The sequence below is a fragment of the Ictalurus furcatus genome, chromosome 29 (assembly GCF_023375685.1).
Source record: "Ictalurus furcatus strain D&B chromosome 29, Billie_1.0, whole genome shotgun sequence".
Lineage (NCBI taxonomy): Eukaryota > Metazoa > Chordata > Actinopteri > Siluriformes > Ictaluridae > Ictalurus > Ictalurus furcatus.
The window spans coordinates 16478563-16498144 of record NC_071283.1 but is presented as its reverse complement, the minus strand read 5'-3'; the positions used below and the strand labels follow the sequence as shown (position 1 = coordinate 16498144).

The window sequence follows — 19582 nt, the reverse complement described above, 5'->3', positions numbered from 1 at the left end:
ACCGAGCCCGCTGGCGAATGCTTGTTGCCCGATGCGCCTCGCTGCGCGGACGGAACTAACTAAAGGGCCTAAAACTGAACCCTGAGGAACACCAGTGAGCACAGAGCTAGTGTCAGACCTGTAACCACCCATAGAAATAAACTGGGAATGGTCAGTAAAATAGGATTTAAACCAGTTTAAAACTGTCCCAGACACACCAAAAACACTTTCAAGGCAGGTAAGTAAAAGACCATGATCCACAGTATCGAAAGCAGCTCTAAGATCAAGAAGAATAAGAATGGAAGTAGCTCCAGAATCAGAGGCCATCAACAAGTCATTGGTAACTTTGACCAACGCCATTTCAGTGCTGTGAAATTTACGAAAACCTGACTGAAGGGGTTCAAAGAGGTTATTAATTGTAAGATGATTACATAATCGAGAGGCAACAACACGCTCAAGTATTTTTGCCAAAAACGGAAGATTGGAATGGGACAAAAATTGTTAAAATCCTCCACAGCAACATTTTCCTTCTTTGGTACAGGTGTAACAGCAGCAGTCTTTAGTATTGCTGGAACAACCCCAGTCTCCAGTGATTCATTTATAATGCTGAGGATAGCAGGGCACCAAACATCAAAGCACGATTTAAATAGGTTCATGGAAATTGGATCCAGCAAGCAAGTGGTTGATTTCATGCTGCATACCTCCCTTGGGAGAGCCTCGGAATCAAGCAGTGAGAAATGAGAGAAAGAAACACCAGTGAACCCAGATGGACGAAGGAGTGAAGAGGCAGAGTCAGGTGTGACAGAATTAAACAATCAGTCTAACAGGACACATCTGGGTACCAAGAAACTCCTGTCAGTCACATGTTCCAGAACTTTTTCTTGCCTACAAATTGGGTGGTCTGACACAAAATGTTCTATTTTTTAAAAAAACAAACAAACACACACATCTACATATAAATACCAGGAAATAAATTCTAAACTCTCTTCTCATATACATCTTTTGATCTCAAACCCAAATGTCTTCAGTCTACAGCAAAAACAAATGAGTGGCCTCACCATTCCAATAGTTTTGGAAGGGACTGTAATATAGAAATTTAATTTGATTGTTTAACTTTAAATAGTAATGCTTTATTATTATTATTATTATTACATTAATTTAATCTTGTGAATATTTTACTTTATTTGGAAGCTTTCTCAGGACAAAGTTATTAAAAGCGTGGAATCAGAGGTAATGGACAAAGTTCTGGAAGTACAAACTGCAGCTCTGGGTCAGAATAATACACTTCAATAAATGAATAAATGTGTTTTTAATGTGACACTGAATTATTAAACCACATTAACATTCAGTCTGTTTATTTCAGTGGCATTTGCTCAGGGTCTGAGAACAGAGGAAACAACTCGGGAGAATGAGTCAAGGAAAACCATACGCTTATAGAGTGAAAAAAACCAGGATGTAAACAGGAAATGAACAACTGAGTAGAATTCTGTGGCCAGAACTACAAGCAGGAAAATACAGAGATGTGTTATTTCAGTTACTCACTAATCTGTAATATACAGAACATGTGATGATGAAACACTTTGTCTGCCTCGACACACACAGATCTGCTGTCTGATTGATCTGATGTTACTCTGATGACTGAGACAAGATGAGAGTCCAAGTTAAAGGGGGGCTTGGCTATATACCTGTACAGTCAAGGCCACACCCCCACTTTAACTTGAACTGTCATCTGGTCTCATTCATGAACCAGGGCTGTAAAACTGGACTGCGAGTGTTATTCAAACCGCATTACTTCCTCTTTAACAGTCACTGCACGTTATTTATTCATCCACTAGCTGCTGTTAAATATTACTGCGTCTGAATGTGAGATCTGATCTACACAGCTGTCTGATTTTTATAAATGTTTCAGTCAGACGTGTGATAAATGGTTTAAACGGATGGACTGGGACTTTGTGTTCTTTGGTGCATCAGTGCGGGTTTTAATTAAATGTCCAGTGGAGGACAGAATCGATATCAGATTGAGATGCTGGCGCTATCGTTTGTGTCTGAGAGAAACCGAGCGTCTGTGGTCCAGATAGAACGCAGACATGAGCCAGTTCCTCTCCTGGCCTCCTGTCAAATGCATCTATAAAAAAGAAAATATCATTTTAAAAATGGCTTTCAGACTGACCTGTAATAAGGGCAAAGTTAAATCGAGTTAGTGGGAAAGTTAGTGACCTCTTCAAGTTAAAACACGACTTCATCAGCCATTCTGTAATAAAATCCCTTTTTCTCCAGCTACGGTCTGAGGAATAAAGGTGCTACAAAAGAGTTTGTCTTGTGCTGTACATGATGACGCTGGTATTATTCCACCCTGACTGCAGGGTCAGGGGAACTGTCCATTTGTCCAGCTTTTTCCTGCTAAAGCGTCCTCCTCTTTACAGGAAAATCCATTTCTGTAAACATGGTGAAAACTCCAACTGAAAGGTCCCGATATTTTTTGGAGTAAAGTCATGTAGACTATAATCTCTCTGTCTCTCTCTCTTTTACAGTCCTTCACTTCTCACACATCTCCTCAGTTGTCTTAGTGTGCTTTACAGTTTTATAATAAATTTCATATGTTTAACATAACTTTAGCATAAAGTTAATCAGGATTAGTTGATCAGTTTATGTACAGTATATTACGTATATTAGGTATATCACGTATATAGTGTATAAATGTAAATGGCTATATAAATCAGTATACATTTATTTATATATATATAAATCAGTAAGTCAGTGCTACAGACCACGGCACATCCTGTAGAATATAAGCTTCTCAGCGTCTCTGTTCTTTGCTCTTTAAAACGTGTTTTTCTTGCAGGACATTACAGTAGCGTTGCTCAGATGAACGGGTTTGAATTTTATGAAGTCTGCTGAACATTAACTTAATTCTACACGTCCCATACGCCTCACTTCTCATTTCCACCTACTGAGTCTCTGGTCTGTGTGTATCAGGTCCCCAGGCCTCACACTAATCGCATTTCCCGACATGTCAGCCCTGACCGTGAACAGCTGGACCACCAGTGACCACTGCATCAGAGAGAGAGAGAGAGAGAGAGAAAGACCTCATCACATTACACTTTAATGATGGGCTTTTTATTTAAGGGCAAGCTGTTAGAGCCACTAAAAGCCTATTAATCTAACTGAGCTCACTTTCTTTTTTATTCATTCATTTATTAGATTTACTTTCACCTGAAACCACGCCCCTGGAACCTGATTGGTCAGTGCAGAGCTGAAGGAATTTAAATTGGCAGAACATTTTTACTTTTATATGTATTTCCTAACAAATGAGCTAACAAGCATTTTAGAATGCTGCACGCACGCACGCACACACACACACTCACACAATCCTCTCCATGAGGAACAAACTGAATGATTTATCTATCTGACACAATGCAAAGTATACACACACATTATATATATATGTGTCTACATATATACACACACGTGTATACATATATACACATATACACACACACACACAGTTATATATATATACACACACACACACACACACAGAGATATATATATATACACATACAAACAGAGTTTTTTATATATATATATATATATATATATTACATATTATATATATATATATATAGTTTGGTAAATATTATCATAGTCTATATTAAAGCCAGTACACTATTTTGAAATCTGACCATTAATAGATAAAAATTGGAGTAAAATAAATTGAATTAAAATCTTTGAAGGATCTTTAATAAACATTGCTCTTACATAATGATGAGTAAGTATTCCAACTCCAGTTCTTTGGTTTTTACCTTTTACAGAGAACTCACTCAGCTTCATGGATATAACTGTTTACCTGAACACCTGACATGGATAAAAAAATAACAAACTTCACTATCTTTTTTTTTTTTTTTTTTTTAAATGTAATGCAGCATATGGCCTTTACACTATAACATTAACTTTGTAGAAAGTTAGTTTAATGGTTAGCTAGATGGTGGAATGTTTATTATTATTATTATTATTATTTCAGAATTTATTTTAAAAAAATACTATGGCAGCGGAGGCGTGGCCGAGCATCAGCTGCGGAGGGAGAGGAGGCGGGGCAACCAGCAGGTATCACGTGACGATTCCCATCTGTGTCTTATTACCGCCAGTCTACTTATATCTCTTCTCCAACCAGAGAAAGAGAGAAAGCGCGTGAAAGAAAGAAAAAATAAATAAATAAAAGAAGCTAGCAGAGCTTGCAACACACACACACGAGCCAATGACGGCCCTTTTCTGTTGGTTTGTTTTTATTGATTGAGTTTTTGAAAGCGGTGTAAATTAAAGTGAAACGGAGCTCTGCTCTAATTCTGCCTCCCCCCGAGTCTTCCTCCTCACCCTCACACACCAGCTTCTACTGAGATATATATATATATATATATATATATATATATAATAAAATAAAATAAAATAAAATATGTTCGTGCTGAGAGTACAAAAGTTCTAAGTTGATCCACAAACACACAGCCAAGGGTGTAACCATGGTATGGACATGGGGGGGTCTACTGAGTTGTTCTTATCCCAAGTGTAGTGTAAAGGAACGAAATGCTGTGCAACTTTCCTCACTTTCACTCGCATGTATAACAGTCCGTCACAGCGTGAGAGTTCACAGTGAACTCGGCGGGAGAATGTGCACGTGAAGGTATCGTTAATGGTCAAAAACTGGACCTGACGTTAGCCTAGCCAACTTCGTGGGTGTGAAAATATCAACAGTTAATTGACGTTCTTAAGAAGAAACCAAGCCATGGTATGATGCCTTCTATACTAAGTTAAAGTTACCTACTATTTAGGAATCTAGTCACTTACTGTCTGAAAAAAGCTCGTATCCTCTGCTGCACTTCTCTACGCTTGGCTGCTGTCTCCATTTCTTACAGACTGAGCTGCTCAGATATATCAACCAACTTGTGTTGAGTTTGGGCGCAACCAAGTGTACAATTCGAGGGGGGAGCACACACACACCTATTTTCCTCAACAAACAGAAACATATTAAAAAGGAATAGATATAAATAAATAGAATAGATGAAGAAAAGACAGATCCGTTGGCAGGGTTCATTAAAGGGGGACATATAGAAAATATGTTGTACTGTGTATTGGGGGACAGAGTGGTATTTCCTCAACATTGGGGGGAACACGACCCCCCCCCAAGAATGCGTGGTTACGCCCATGAACACAGCACTGAGGTGATTTCACTCCTGTACTGATGTGTGCTTTATCCAGGATCTGTTTAACTCTGATATAAATAAAGGAAAATAATGCTGCATTCAAGTCAGGCCGGAAAGATTGTATTTACGAGTTGAACACGAACATGAACCTCACCTCAAAATCGTAATTACGAGAGGGAAACAGGATTGTCTTTCGATCCCGAGTTTCTGAGTTGGGGGCGTGTCAGTGTGTGAGGAAACAGGGTGGTGTGTGTGAGGAAACAGTGTGTGTGTGTGTGTGTGTGTGTGTGTGTGAAGAAACAGGGTGGTGTGTGTGAGGAAACAGGGTGGTGTGTGTGTGTGAGGAAGCAGGGTGGTGTGTGTGAGGAAACAGGGTGATGTGTGTGTGTGTGAGGAAACAGGGGTGTGTGTGTGTGAGTGAGGAAACAGCGTGGCGTGTGTGTGTGAGGAAACGGGTGTGGGTGTGTGTGTGAGGAAACAGGGTGGTGTGTGTGAGGAAACAGGGTGATGTGTGTGTGTGTGTGTGTGTGTGTGTGAGGAAACAGTGTGTGTGTGTGTGTCTGTGTGTGAAGAAACAGGGTGGTGTGTGTGAGGAAACAGGGTGGTGTGTGTGTGTGTGTGTGTGTGTGAGGAAACAGGGTGGTGTGTGTGAGGAAACAGGGTGATGTGTGTGTGTGTGAGGAAACAGCGTGGCGTGTGTGTGTGAGGAAACGGGTGTGTGTGAGGAAACAGTGTGTGTGTGTGTGTGTGAAGAAACAGGGTGGTGTGTGTGAGGAAACAGGGTGGTGTGTGTGTGTGTGTGAGGAAACAGGGTGGTGTGTGTGAGGAAACAGGGTGATGTGTGTGTGTGTGAGGAAACAGTGTGGCGTGTGTGTGTGAGGAAACGGGTGTGTGTGTGTGAGGAAACAGGGTGGTGTGTGTGAGGAAACAGGGTGATGTGTGTGTGAGGAAACAGGGTGGTGTGTGTGTGTGTGTGTGTGTGTGTGTGAGGAAACAGGGGTGTGTGTGTGTGTGTGAGGAAATGGGTGTATGTGTGTGTGAGAAAACAGGGGTGTGTGTGTGTGTGAGGAAACAGGGTGATGTGTGTGTGAGGAAACAGGGTGATGTGTGTGTGTGTGAGGAAACAGGGGTGTGTGTGTGAGGAAACGGGTGTGTGTGTGAGGAAACAGGGGTGTGTGTGTGTGAGGAAACGGGGTGGTGTGTGTGTGAGGAAACAGGGTGGTGTGTGTGTGAGGAAACAGGGGTGTGTGTGTGAGGAAACAGGGGTGTGTGTGTGTGAGGAAACAGGGGTGTGTGTGTGTGTGTGTGTGTGTGAGGAAACAGGGTGGTGTGAGAAACACACTCTTGATGCACATTTTTTGTTGTTAGAAGTAGAACTAAAAGCCTTGCTGTGTTTTTTTTTTGCCAAAGTGACCTGAACGCACCTGACGTCGTAATTACTTCCCAACTCATAAATACGAACTTCCCAGCTGGACTTAAATGCTTTTTTGGGGTGTGGTACCTGGACTTAAAATTTCAAACAGGTAGCTTCCGCTTTATCAGACTGACCAATCAGAGCAGAGCAGATTGTGAGAGGGGATTTCTTCGTAAAGAAGGAAGCGCGCGCCTGATCGCAGCCAGACGCGCTCCCGACGCCATGCAAAGTGATGTGAGGAACTGTGTGTGTGTGTGTGTGTGTGTGTTTACTGCCATACAGCGCCAGCAGTGCACACACACACACACACACACACACCGGCTCTGTGCTGACGTGCGGAATGGAACTGAGCGCTTTTATTCTGCGGCATGATTCAGAACATCTGCTTCATTTCTCATTGGAACTTCTCGCAGCTTCTCTGTAAAGGTGAGATGATGATGATGATGATGATGATTTTACTTGCAGTATAAATTACGGTTTTATTTCTCATTCTGTGCTAAATCAATAAACTGAACCTGGGCTGTGAAGAGCTTTTCTATTTTTCTATAAATCCACATATAAAATGATCAGTGTTATTTATTTATTTGTTGAAATCTCCGGTTGTTTTTCAGGATGTTTGTGTTTAATCCTCTGCTGATGTTCTCTAAAGTGGTTGGGATGTGATTAATTAGCTGTAATTAAAAGATGCTCAGAGCGGAATGAGCACTATTTCATGATAATTGTGTAATGACAGCTTCATACTCCAGCTACTTCTGTGAAGATTTAACACACACACACACACACACACACACACACACACACACATCTCTAATGTTCAGTATTAATACGAAATATTTAAACGATTTCACTTTAATCACCTGCACGTGAGCCTTTATACACTATAAGGGTTCCTAAAGAGGTTCTCACTGGAACTCTCACTGAAAGGAAAACAAACGCTCTAACCTAACATCTTTAAGAGAAATCTTTTCCACAGATTTAAACATTTCTAATACACATATAATCCCTGTAATCTGAGGTTAGGAATTAAAACCCACACAGGGGACAGTCTCAGGAGTGAAATGGGTTCCTTAAGGCTTCTAGATGTTTAACAGTTTTCTCGTTTTTTAATGAGGGTCTACCTGGATCCTTCCTTCAATAAATATAAATATACGTTGTAGAAATCAAACCATAGGAACCAATCAAGAACCATTTAGAATGAGAGTGTGTATTATCAACAACATTGTAAATTGAGTAAACACTTAGAAAAAGCTTAAAACTAGCACCTTAGAGGGTTCTTTCGTTTGGTTTATCACTCAGGTTCCTGACCCTGGTCCTGGAGAACTCCCTGTCCTGATCTTCCACACCTGATTACACAACAGCTAGTTAACATCTCTTCCTGAGCTGAATCCGGAGTGTTAAACCAGGAGAACACTAGACTGTGTAGGACAGAGGGTTCTCCGGGGTTGGGAACCTGTGTATTAAGAACTGTATAGTAAAATCCACTAACTATCTCAAGATGCCTTAAAGAACCCTTTTGTCTAAGAGTGAAGAGCTTTATGAAGTGTGTTATCTATTTAATGAACTACTGCAGCTTGTTTTGAAATAATCGCTAGTCACTACTGCAGTGTCGTGTTCTTGTACAGTTCTAGTGCATGGATCCCAAACATGGATGTGATAAATGAAGTGAACATGACCCGAGACAACACCACTACCTTCTCCAACTGCTGCACGCTGCAGGACGTCTCGGAGGAAGGAGCTTTATTAGAAGGACTGGAGGACAGCACGCAGCTTGTGGGGGTTCAGGTGGTTCTCATCTTGGCCTACAGCACCATCATCCTGTTCGGCGTGAGCGGAAACTCGTTGGTTATTTATGCGGTGTACAGGTTCCGCAACCTGCACACGGTCACTAACTTCTTTATCGCTAACCTGGCTGTAGCAGACCTGCTGGTGAACGCACTATGCCTGCCCTTCACCCTGATGGCCACGCTCTCAGGTGAGTGGAAGTTTGGTCAGGTGATGTGTTACCTGTTACCATACGCTCAGGGCCTCGCTGTTCATGTGTCCACCATTACGCTCAGTGTGATCGCACTGGACCGCTACCGCAGCATCATCCACCACACCGAGACAAAAATGTCTAAAGACGTGTGTGTGGTGGTCATCATCGTTACGTGGATGGCCAGTGCTGTGCTTGCCAGCCCCTTGGCCATCTTCCGTGAGTATGTGACCTTTGACCTGACACCTGAGCACAGCATTCAGGGTTGTGTGGAGAAGTGGCCGGGCAGCAGTGCGGATGGAACCGTGTACAGCGTGGCCACGTTCCTGCTGCAGTACGGCCTGCCCCTGTCCGTCATCTCCTATGCCTACGCCTGCATCTGGAGTAAACTCAGGAAGCACGTGAGCCCCGGAGGAGGACACAGCGAGCGACACCGGCGCCGACGGAAAACCACGAAGATGCTAGCGGCCGTGGTGGCTGTCTTCGCCGTCAGCTGGCTACCGTTCCACGCCTTCCAACTGGCTGTGGATATCGACAGCAGCGTATTTGACATGAAGGATTTTAAACTGCTCTACACCGTGTTCCACATCATCGCCATGTGCTCCACATTTGCAAACCCCATCCTGTATGGCTGGATGAACCGGAACTACCGGCAGGCCTTCGCCGCGGCGTTTAAGTGCGCTCCGGCCGAGGGCGTGCTGAGGAGAGTGCAGAGCAAGGACACGGTGAGAGACACAACTCTCAGACACAAATGTACCATCAGCACACTGACTCAGGATAACACACACCTGTGAGAGCATGGCACAGCAGGAAAAAATAACACAAGTCACCGAAGACGACATTGATGAAGTATTTACAGATTCGGGCCTCATAAAAAAAGGTTTTTCAGTAAACGCGGTCTCTGTGTTTTTCCTGTTGAAGGTGTAATGTGTAAAGTTCGGTTCTGTGAGAGTTAGGTCCAGATCAGAACCATGTGTGAACATTTATGTTGTTGTTGTGTGTTTTATCCTGTAAGATATGTATGTCAGATGTATACTGTACTGTGTTTGCTGTCTGTCGTTAATATAAAGAGGAGATTATCATTTACAATGACGTTGATTCAGGAGACCAAAACATTGCAGATAAGCAGTTCATGTTGTTCTTCTTTTCAATTTCTCAAGTAACAAACCTGATAAAGTTAGGACGTGACAGACGGCAGCTTGTCACGCAGGTGTACCTGCACTGCATCTCACTGTCAATAACACCAGCCTCCAGCTCCATTCGGTTTACAGACACTGACACTGATACCACCGGCTACTTGAGGAAGACCGACAAAATAAACACGAAATAAACACTGTCTCTAAAGTATAGACGGGATTTTTTTTAATTGTAAGATAACTGTGAGTGTTTTTGTGTCTCAGACACACCAAAGTCACTCGGTTACAGAATCAGCGCTGACCTTGTGATGTTAATATCAGACACGTGGGCAGGGTTAGGGTTAGGTTTAGGGTTAGGGTTAGAGTTAGAGTTAGGTTAGGTTTAGGGTTAGGTTTAAGGTTGGGTTTAGAGTTAGGTTAGGGTTAGGTTTAGGATTAGATTTAGGGTTAGGTTTAGAGTTAGGTTAGGGTTAGAGTTAGGTTAGGGTTAGGTTTAGAGTTACATTTAGGGTTAGGGTTAGGTTTAGGGTTAGCGGTTAGGGTTAGGGTTAGGGTGGGACTCCATACACCAGCTGTACACTGAGCTCTGATTTACTCAGCATGTCTTTTACACCAGAGAGCTGCGATCATGTACTCGCCGTTACACACACACACACACACACACACACACACAATTTATCTCCTGGATCTATACGTGGAGGCAGTCAGGGTAACGGGGCGGCTCAATGGTATGTGCAGTTTCTTTGTTTGGTTTAGTCCCGAACTTATCAGTGCAGGCAGTGAGACGTAAAAACAGCACGAGAATCTGGCGTTCCGTCAAAACAAAGACAAACAGCAAAAATTATTACACAGTCATGTGAAGGTTATGAGTTTAAACCACCTTTAGGCATTTTTCAGTGTTTATAACCAGCATACACTCACAATGCTTTCTGAAACACACACACACACACACACACACACACACACACACACGGTCTGCTCAAAAACGTGTATTCTTAATCAGCTTGTTTACATATCGATGTCTTCTGTGTGTGAGGATTATAACACTATTACACCACGGCTCTGCTGACTGTGATTGGTCAGGAGGCGGTGATTAATTCTCTATAACCACAGCTCTGACAGTAGTGTTATCTAATACGTTATTGTTTCTATAGTAACAACTAATCGTTGGGAAGTTGCTGTGGTATAAGAGGATTTGAGAAGTTTGGAGACATTTTCTAATGACACTTTCAGTTCAGTGTTTTTTCCTCCTTTTTTTTCATATTGTCTTCAGCCTCGTTGTCTCCATTCCTGTGTTTAATATCACTCTGTCAGTCTCAGTCTCACATGCAGACAGGAGAAGAGAAGAAGGCAGAGAGATCATCAGACTGAGCCTGATTAGTGAGGACTGGAGACACAATGCTGCGCCTCGTTTGTGAATATTAATGCATCGTTATTATACACAGTGACAGAATCCTGATTTCTTTTTTGTTTTTGAACAAATTATCTTTACACTGCAGCATCGTTTAACAGATTGACAGATTAATGAAGGATTAATGAAGGATTAATGAAGGACACACTGCTAAAGGAACTAATGGAACAGGGCATGTCCCATCATTTCTAAATGAATATAATGCAAATGGACTCGAGATTAAAGTGTAATAAACTGTGTATATAAAAACAGTTTACAGTCACGGATTTCTGTAAAGCTGCTTTGTGATAATGTCCACTGTTAAAAACATGTTATGAGTTAAACTGCAGTGCATTGTGGTATTTTTTAGGGCGGGAATATTCCCGTGCACCGGAAGGATTTTGCGATTGAGACAGCACTTAAAATGGCCGACTCCCTGATCAGTGCCCTGAGTACTGAAGTAGGAACTGATTGAGACACACCCAAAATCTCTCAAACTTCAGCACTGTTAATAAAATCTGTAAAACATAATAATATAACTGAAACAGGATTTAACATGAAGATGTGGATTATCACAGGAAACAAGTGGAGGATAAAACAGGAAGTGGAGTTAAAACAGGAAGTGGCATTATTACAGGAAGTGGATTAAATGAAAGTGTATAAAAATGAGATTTATTATTATCGATTCAGCACTTTAATCTCATCAGTGTGTGTTCAGGTTTTAATTTCAGGTTAAGCACTTTTAATGAGAGAACACATCTGTAAACATCTGCAGCAGGATATCACTGTTGAGGCGTATGTTGATGGTGTGGAAGTGATTCATTTATTTTTATAAAATTAGAATCACTTCAGGATTAATAAATAATGTATAGTTTATTGTGTAGCTGGACGGTGACACACACAAAACCGTACACAATAAAGTGACATTAAACTTATTAACAACTTCAGGAAACAAAAATATCACGAAAGAAACATTTAGAAATTTCTTTTAAAGATGAGTAATAGATGATATTCGGCAGCACGCTGCAGCTCTCAGTTAATGTTCTTCCGCTAAAGTGCTTATCAGACTCACACTAATGCAACAACATTAATCAGATTTATAATTAGATCAGACATTGAGCAGCGCACGCTCCTGTTATTACTGTCAGATTCACCTTCACGCTGATCCATCAGTGCTCCTGCAGAGCTATGCTCACTGGCCACTTTATAAGGAACACCTACATAGCTAATCATGTGGTATAGCACGGTGTGTAAAACGATACAGATTCAGGTCAAGAGCTTCAGTTACTGTTCACATCAAACATCAGAATGGGTGAAAATCATCCTAAACTGGACATTTAAAGATTAGATAAAGACCAGCTGATGTTTTTCTTCACCTGTCCAGTGTGGGTGAGTCTGGGCTCATGACAGAATCACATTCCTGTTCTTTTCTGCCAGGAGTGGAGCTTGATGTGGTCTTCTGTTGTCGTAACCTATCCACCTCAAGGTTTGATGTGTTGTGCATGCTGAGATGCTTTTCTGCTCACCACGGATGCAAAGAGTGATTATTTGAGTTTCTATAGACTTCCTGTCAGCTATTCTCCTCTGATCTCTTCCATCAACATGGCGTCTCCACCCACAGAATCAAGGCTTACTGGATGTTTTTTGTTTTTCGTACCTTTCTCTGTAAACTGTAGAAAATGATGTGTGTGAAAATACCAGGTAAAATCTCAGATACTCAAACCAGCCCACCTGGCACCAACATCCACCGAGCTGTATCTGCATGATGTTATGATTTACGCTGCTGACACATGATCGGCCGAAGTGGTAGCAGCGCGATGTATAATGAATGAGCAGATGTGTAGTTGTTCCTACTAAAGTGGCCGGTGAGGATTATTTGCCAAACGGGACGGTTCTGTTTGGGGGGCTCCACGGGGGCGGCGGCTCCTCCACTACAATCGCCTTCGTCTTTTTTTCTCTTCGCTCTTGTTTCTGCTGAAACTCTTTATTTCTCTGTAAAGACAGAAACACACTTGTGTGAATAAAATTTCTAAAAATCTGATTCTTACTGTGGATCTGATCTAATCTGAGTCCTGCAGAATTCTGTGCTCTGGTTAAATCTGTGGTTTAAAGTCGTTATTGAGATAAAAAGATTAAGGACTCTGTAAATAACACTTTATTGTGCTGTGATGTTTCTCTTTTTCTTTTTTCAGTAATAATGTAGAACACAACAGGCTTTCTGTTTTCTGCAGGTGAAACTGCACTTTCACTTTAACACGTAGTGTAAATATAAACGTAAACATGTAAACGTGAAAAAGTAAAGGTTTAATCCACACACCAGCCATTTTTCATACATCTCCAGTGCCATCTTTTCTCTTTCTTCCTTCTCATATTTCTCTTCAATCTCTTTTATTTCCTTCTTCCTGCGTTCAGACTTCAGCTTCTCCTCAATCACCTCCTTCTTCCTGTCACTCCTGAGAGAGACGAAACAAACATCGTACATATAGATATCCTCCATTATTATAGTCTTCCAGTGTCTGCTCTTTTCATCATTTATCATGATCTCTGATTTTTAGAGTCAGAGTAAATCTCCTCACCACTGAGCGAATAAAGAACTGCTCTCTCTTTTCCTCTGCTCTTTCTCCTTCTCTTTTTTTTCTTTCAGCCTGTTTTCAGTCTGCACCTGTTTTTGGAGCTTCTCACGAAGTAGGTCATCTTGTTCTCGCTTCCATTTCTCAAAAACCTGCTTAAGAGAAAGAGGAGAGAAAGTCACAGTGACGCTAGTAAAGGCTCAATACCATTCACACTGCAGTTTAACGTCCTGCGTCTGTAACCAGAGTGACGTCCTGCGTCTGTAACCAGAGTAACGTCCTGTGTCTGTAACCAGAGTAACGTCCTGCGTCTGTAACCAGAGTGACGTCCTCCGTCTGTAACCCCAGTGACGTCCTCCGTCTGTAACCCCAGTGACGTCCTCCGTCTGTAACCCCAGTGACGTCCTCCGTCTGTAACCCCAGTGACGTCCTCCGTTTGTATTTGTTGTTAATTTTACCTGTTTTGCTGTTTCTTTCCTTTCCTCTTTATCATCCATCTCTTTCTGCAGTTTTCTCATCGCCTCCTGTTTTTCTCTGATCTTCTTTCTCAGAGCTTCACGTTTCTTTTCTTTCCAGGCGTCATAAGAGGCTTTAGCTTCGGATTTCTTACTCGTCTCCTCCTGTAACACAGAAACACTTTAATCCCTGTGATGAGTTTTATACAGCATGATAATATATAATACTACACGTAATAATGTCACTATAAAAATCTATAATAAATTGTGTGATGGTTCTACAAAAACATTTATTAACCAGAAATATGCATCAGGAAACCCACATTCTGTGAATATGCAAACTGGAGATGCCTGTAACCCTTCAGGCCCCTTCCCTTCACCGGCTGGTAATACATGGCCTTGATTTGTATATTTTAACCTGATTGGCTCTCAAATTTGTTGATGCAGTAATTCTCTGTCCCATTTACACATGTGCTCAGATTTTCACTTTAAAAGTTTAGACTTTAACCTGAAAACATTTAATCATAAACACACGCTTATAATCCATTTCAGAAGAAGTCAGTCAGTAATTTAATGGTTTTTAGAGAAAGGTTTATAGATGATTTATACACTGTTATATTATCAGTGTGTAATAAAGTGAAAGTAAACACAATGACTTCACCTCTGTTTTTTTCTCCTCTTTCAGTTTTTCTTCTTGTTTTTTAGCTTTGAAAGTCTCCTGCAGTTTCTCTTCTTTCTTCTTCAACCAGTCCTGTGGACAAAACAGAAAAAAGTCTTAAAGGAACATTTTCAATTGTTGTACACAGACAATACAATATTTTAATATATTATTTCAATATTATATACATTTTTGGGGGTGGGTGGGGGAACACACCCCCCATAAATCCATGGCCTATATTTGCATATTTGTATCTGATTGGCTGTTATATTTGATGATGCAGTAACACGCTCCTGTTTACAGAATGAACTGTTGGATTAAGTTAATAAAATGTTGTGATTAGGTTCTGTTACTGGTCTCTTGGTTCCAGGTTTGTGGTGCTCATCCAGGTTTGGAGATTCTGGAGATGACTATGTTTTAGACCCCGGAGTAAATGTAGAGTTTAAATCAGACCTGATAAACAGTGGCTCTTAGAGAATCAGCAGAGTCCAATCCTGTCTCCTGAAAAGACAAATTCTGCTCCAGAACCTTTAACGTCCCCAGATATCTGGACTCTGCTGTGTAAGATGGGATGCTCCTGGACTTTCTGGAGCTTCCTGGTTGAGAAGATAAATATCTGCAATCCAACAGATGAAGATGTAAAGGCCAGCACTGAGAATTTCATTACATTTTACTTAGAACAGAAGTGTGAAGTGACCTGGCTGGCCATGTGGTGGACATCTCACTGTCTGTTAGTGGAGAGACTTCAGAACCGAGCTACACGAAAACAACAACAACAACAACAACAAAAAACAATAGACTAACAATCACTAATGTTTATTGTTAGAATCATTTTATTAAATTATTATTATGAAGTAATATAACTAAAACATACCTGATATTCTTCCTGTGTTCTCTGTCCTGCTGCTGAGAAATCTGTGTTAATAAAGAAAATTAATTTCTATAAACGACACACCATCATACACAACACGTGCTGCTTTATGTGTTTATCTATAATGACAGAAATTAAACACCTAACTTTAACTTCAAATTTCAACAGAACAATATCAAATGAAATTAGAGTGTATTACCTGTGCTCTCAGTGCCCTCTAGTGACCCGGAGTGTGTGTTCACCGTCACAGACACACCGTCCTGCAAACAACAGCAACGTCAACTAACTGAGTATTCAAGATTAATATTTATATATCAGCATTACCTGAACACACCTTCAAAGTGCACCTTTAGTATATTTTACTCCATATTTAAAGGTGAAGGATTTGTAGGATAGGAACAGGAGATGAGGCCAGTACAGGTACAGTCCTTGTCTTTGGGTGTGAGCTGTACCTGTACTTCCTGTACTCACCTGTCCATCGCCACTCCCAGAATTCCCTGCGGTCTGAGAGGACATGGAGATGGAGGTGTTGGTGTTAGTCACAGGCGACGTAGCAGCTCTGCTGGATGGAGTGTGTGTTCGTCCATCCTTTTCATCATGTCCACTGATAGCTGAGAGAGGAGCTCGCTGACGGGGGGCAGGTGTCGGGGGCATGGCCTCTAACACACCTGCCCACAGGTAAATCACATCAACACATCTCTCGGTATGTATACATATATACATCACTCCACCCTCGCCTCTCTGATAGAAATAAACCTAATTCTGAACTGAAAATGTTTTAAAGCAAAGTCTGTATTATAATTAAATTAAATACGGAATAATAAATACACATGAAGTGCAGTGGTGATGAGTGTCTAATGTCTTAATCTGAATCACTATTAATCTGAATCCTTATTAAACTGAATCATTATTAATCTGAATCCTTATTAAACTGAATCATTATTAATCTGAATCATTACTAAACTGAATCATTATTAAACTGAATGATTACACTGTGTTCTGTAGGAGATCTGACTGTGTGGCGAGGAACACAAGTTTCTAAAAGAACCAACTTTACATGAGAACTGAGGAGGTGGGAACTCACACTCAGAGCTGGATTCCCATTGGCTGTTCTCTGAATACAGAGGCAAGGGTGCTTCTGATAGGCTTCTCCTGCAGGAAGAGGATTCTAATTGGCTCTTTCTCACTGATGGAGACTCCAATTGGCAGTTCTGTTGTGCAGGTGATTCAGAGTGTGAGGTAAACTGTGAGTCCTGGTGACTTCTGTCTAGACTCTGAGCCTCGTTAACACTTTGGTGAGAAATTAAAGATCTGTCTGATCCGAGGGTGTCTGATCTGAGGGTGCCTGATCTGAGACTGTCTGACCTGAGAGTTTCTGATCTGAGGGTGTCAGATTTGAAAGCATCTGATCTGAGAGTGTCAGAGTTTTTCTGGCTCTTCAGGAAGGAGACTTTTTTAGGTCTGATGTTCTCCTCCTCATCGTCTGATAGTTTAAAGTCATTGATTGAGGTTTTTGTTCTTGAGGCTTTGAACATGTCCATCTTCTTCCTCCTCGTCTTCAGCAGCTCTTTAAGGACATCTGCGGAGAGACAACTGTCTGATTCATGATCATTAAAAGTCTGATTCATTGTAAAGCAGGTGTAATAAACAAACCAAGTCCAAGAATCCACCATCAATGATAAACAAAAATTATATGATCAGAGTTTCAATTTCAGTTAAGACATTTTCTCACTCTCACTTTCTCACTCTCACTTTCTCACTTTTACACTTTCTCACTCTCACTTTTACACTTTCTCACTCTCACGTTTACACTTTCTCACTTTCTCATTAGCACCATTACAAATCTCTCATCCCGTAAATTGATAAATAATTTACATAAATAAATAATACATCATGTATTATTTCATCAATTCTACCGAAAGTGTACAATTTTAGTATAAATGAGTGTAAGTCTGAGAATTAAACACGGCAAAGTGACATTTTTATTTCTGTTTAGTTAATAAACTCACCACCACCACCACCATCATCATCATCATCATCATCATCATGATAATTAGAGTTAAAATGAGAGGCTCTGTTCCTGACAGCTCTCTGATTAACCACTGCTTCCAGCTCATCCTGTAATAATAATAATAATAATAATAATAATAATAATACAGAAGATCAGTGAGTATACAGTAGAGAGATTTCTCACCTGGAAAGTGGTTCTTTTGGAGGTTTTAGGACTTTTGTTGTAGGCCAGAGAAGTGCAGAAATCCTCATCAGCCATTCTGCAGCTATAAAGCTGACTGTGTGAGACTTTTAACTCATAAATCTTTTTAAAAAACGCAGTGAAAATAAAATGTCCCGCTCTGAGGATGAAAATAAATCTCTCTGTGTGTGTTTCCGAAACAGTAACTTTAATTCATTCCTCTCTCCGCTCACTAATTCATCAGATAAACATCATGCAGTTATTACACAAAGCGCCATCTGTTTACACGTTACCAGGAGACAAGCGCGCGAGCCGGAGGAAGTGTGACGCAAGATCCGGCAGCACGTCATCAAAATGAAAATAACTGCAGTTTCGTTTATAAACAGCAGATGGCAGCAGGTAACATCACAAACCATTTAAACCAGCAAAACACTTAATAACAATAATATTCTGTAATAACTTACAAACAAAACCTATAATAGACCACCTGTAATACTGTATAATAATAATATAATAGTGTAAAAGTGTATTCATATAGTAGTGTAATACAAAACACCTGTAATAATCTACTAAATCTACAGTCTAATCTATAATAATGTAAAAATTAAATTGTACTTCCTTTCACATGAAAACTGAGCTGCAGTGATGTTAAAACTACACGAATACACTACTACTAACATTTTTTATTATTTACAGCTTTAACAACAACAACAACAACAACAATAATAAAGTCGTTGGTTAGTACACAGGAGGACAGTCCCAGTGAAAGGCGATGAGGTCAGAGGGAAGGGTTAGTTGATGAATGATGGTCGGTGGTGTTTCACTGATTTACTGTTTGTGTAAAATCTCACTGTGGGAAAGAATGTTTGGGAAGCAACTGAGAAAATCTGCTCCTCGGAACTTTAATGTTAGTGTCTAAGAAAGCAGGACGTTTCTAAATATACCTTCAAGACCTCATCACATGACCTTTCCATGACTCATCATTCACACACACTGCAGTCAGAGTCAGGTTTTTATTTATTATTTTAGGATTTCACAGCATTCCTCTGTACAACTGTAAATACAATTATTTAGTGTTTATTCACTCATTAATACACATTAATAACAGGTTAATAACAATAACATTAATAACAGGTTAATAACAATAACATTAATAACAGGTCAATAACATTAATAACAGGAGAGAAAATCTAAACGAGCTCATCATCAGACTCAGGACTCGGAGACGGACGTCTGCCGAATGCCTTAAATCTCTTCTTATAGTCTGTAAAGCTCCATCGGTGATATCAGGATAATAATAAAAAATAAAAGAGCAACCAAGCTGTTTTATTATTCACACACACACACACACACACACACACACAGGCCTCAGGCCTTCCTCCCCTCTAAATAAATGAATGAAAAAAAGAGTGTACTCAAACCTTGCTGACCCTCAGGTCATCATCACGCAGCATCTTAACCCTAAGCCCAGGATGTGTGTGTGTGTGTGGGGGGGGGGGGGGGCGTTACTGTGGGGTTTCAGGGGGTATTGTGGGGTACTGTTGGGTTTCTGGGGGTATTGTGGGTTTTCAGGGGGTATTGTGGGGTATTGTGGGTTTTCAGGGGGTAATGTGGGGTATTGTGGGGTTTCGGGGGTATTGTGGGGTTTCAGGGGTATTGTGGGGTACTGTTGGGTTTCTGGGGGTATTGTGGGTTTTCAGGGGGTATTGTGGGTTTTCAGGGGGTAATGTGGGGTATTGTGGGGTTTCGGG

The 19582-nt window shown here is 40.8% G+C and overlaps 2 protein-coding genes across 6 annotated transcripts; one reads left to right on the top strand and one right to left on the bottom strand.

Annotated features, from left to right (window-relative positions):
* Positions 1-8292: 8292 nt before the first annotated feature.
* npy2r (neuropeptide Y receptor Y2) lies at positions 8293-9914 on the top strand (the record flags this gene model as incomplete). Its single annotated transcript, XM_053618834.1, has 1 exon — positions 8293-9914. A coding segment is annotated over one exon (1062 nt), but the record flags the coding sequence as incomplete, so codon positions are not given.
* A 2026-nt stretch (positions 9915-11940) lies between these two features.
* Positions 11941-18124, bottom strand: map9 (microtubule-associated protein 9). 5 transcript variants are annotated; one of them, XM_053619611.1, is made up of 13 exons: positions 17835-18124; positions 17650-17758; positions 16725-17219; positions 16112-16308; positions 15840-15900; positions 15644-15684; positions 15467-15525; positions 15223-15385; positions 14773-14862; positions 14115-14276; positions 13663-13811; positions 13404-13539; positions 11941-13078 (listed from the first exon to the last, which is right to left on the bottom strand). In XM_053619611.1, exons 1-13 carry the CDS (start codon positions 17907-17909, stop codon positions 12959-12961), a joined length of 1857 nt encoding a protein of 618 aa, XP_053475586.1. In that variant the 5' UTR covers positions 17910-18124; the 3' UTR covers positions 11941-12958. The 5 variants fall into 5 exon arrangements, with proteins under 5 accessions (XP_053475586.1, XP_053475587.1, XP_053475589.1 ...); XM_053619612.1 differs by having other exon boundaries at positions 13663-13808; XM_053619614.1 differs by having other exon boundaries at positions 16112-16251.
* Between the last annotated feature and the right edge of the window lie 1458 nt (positions 18125-19582).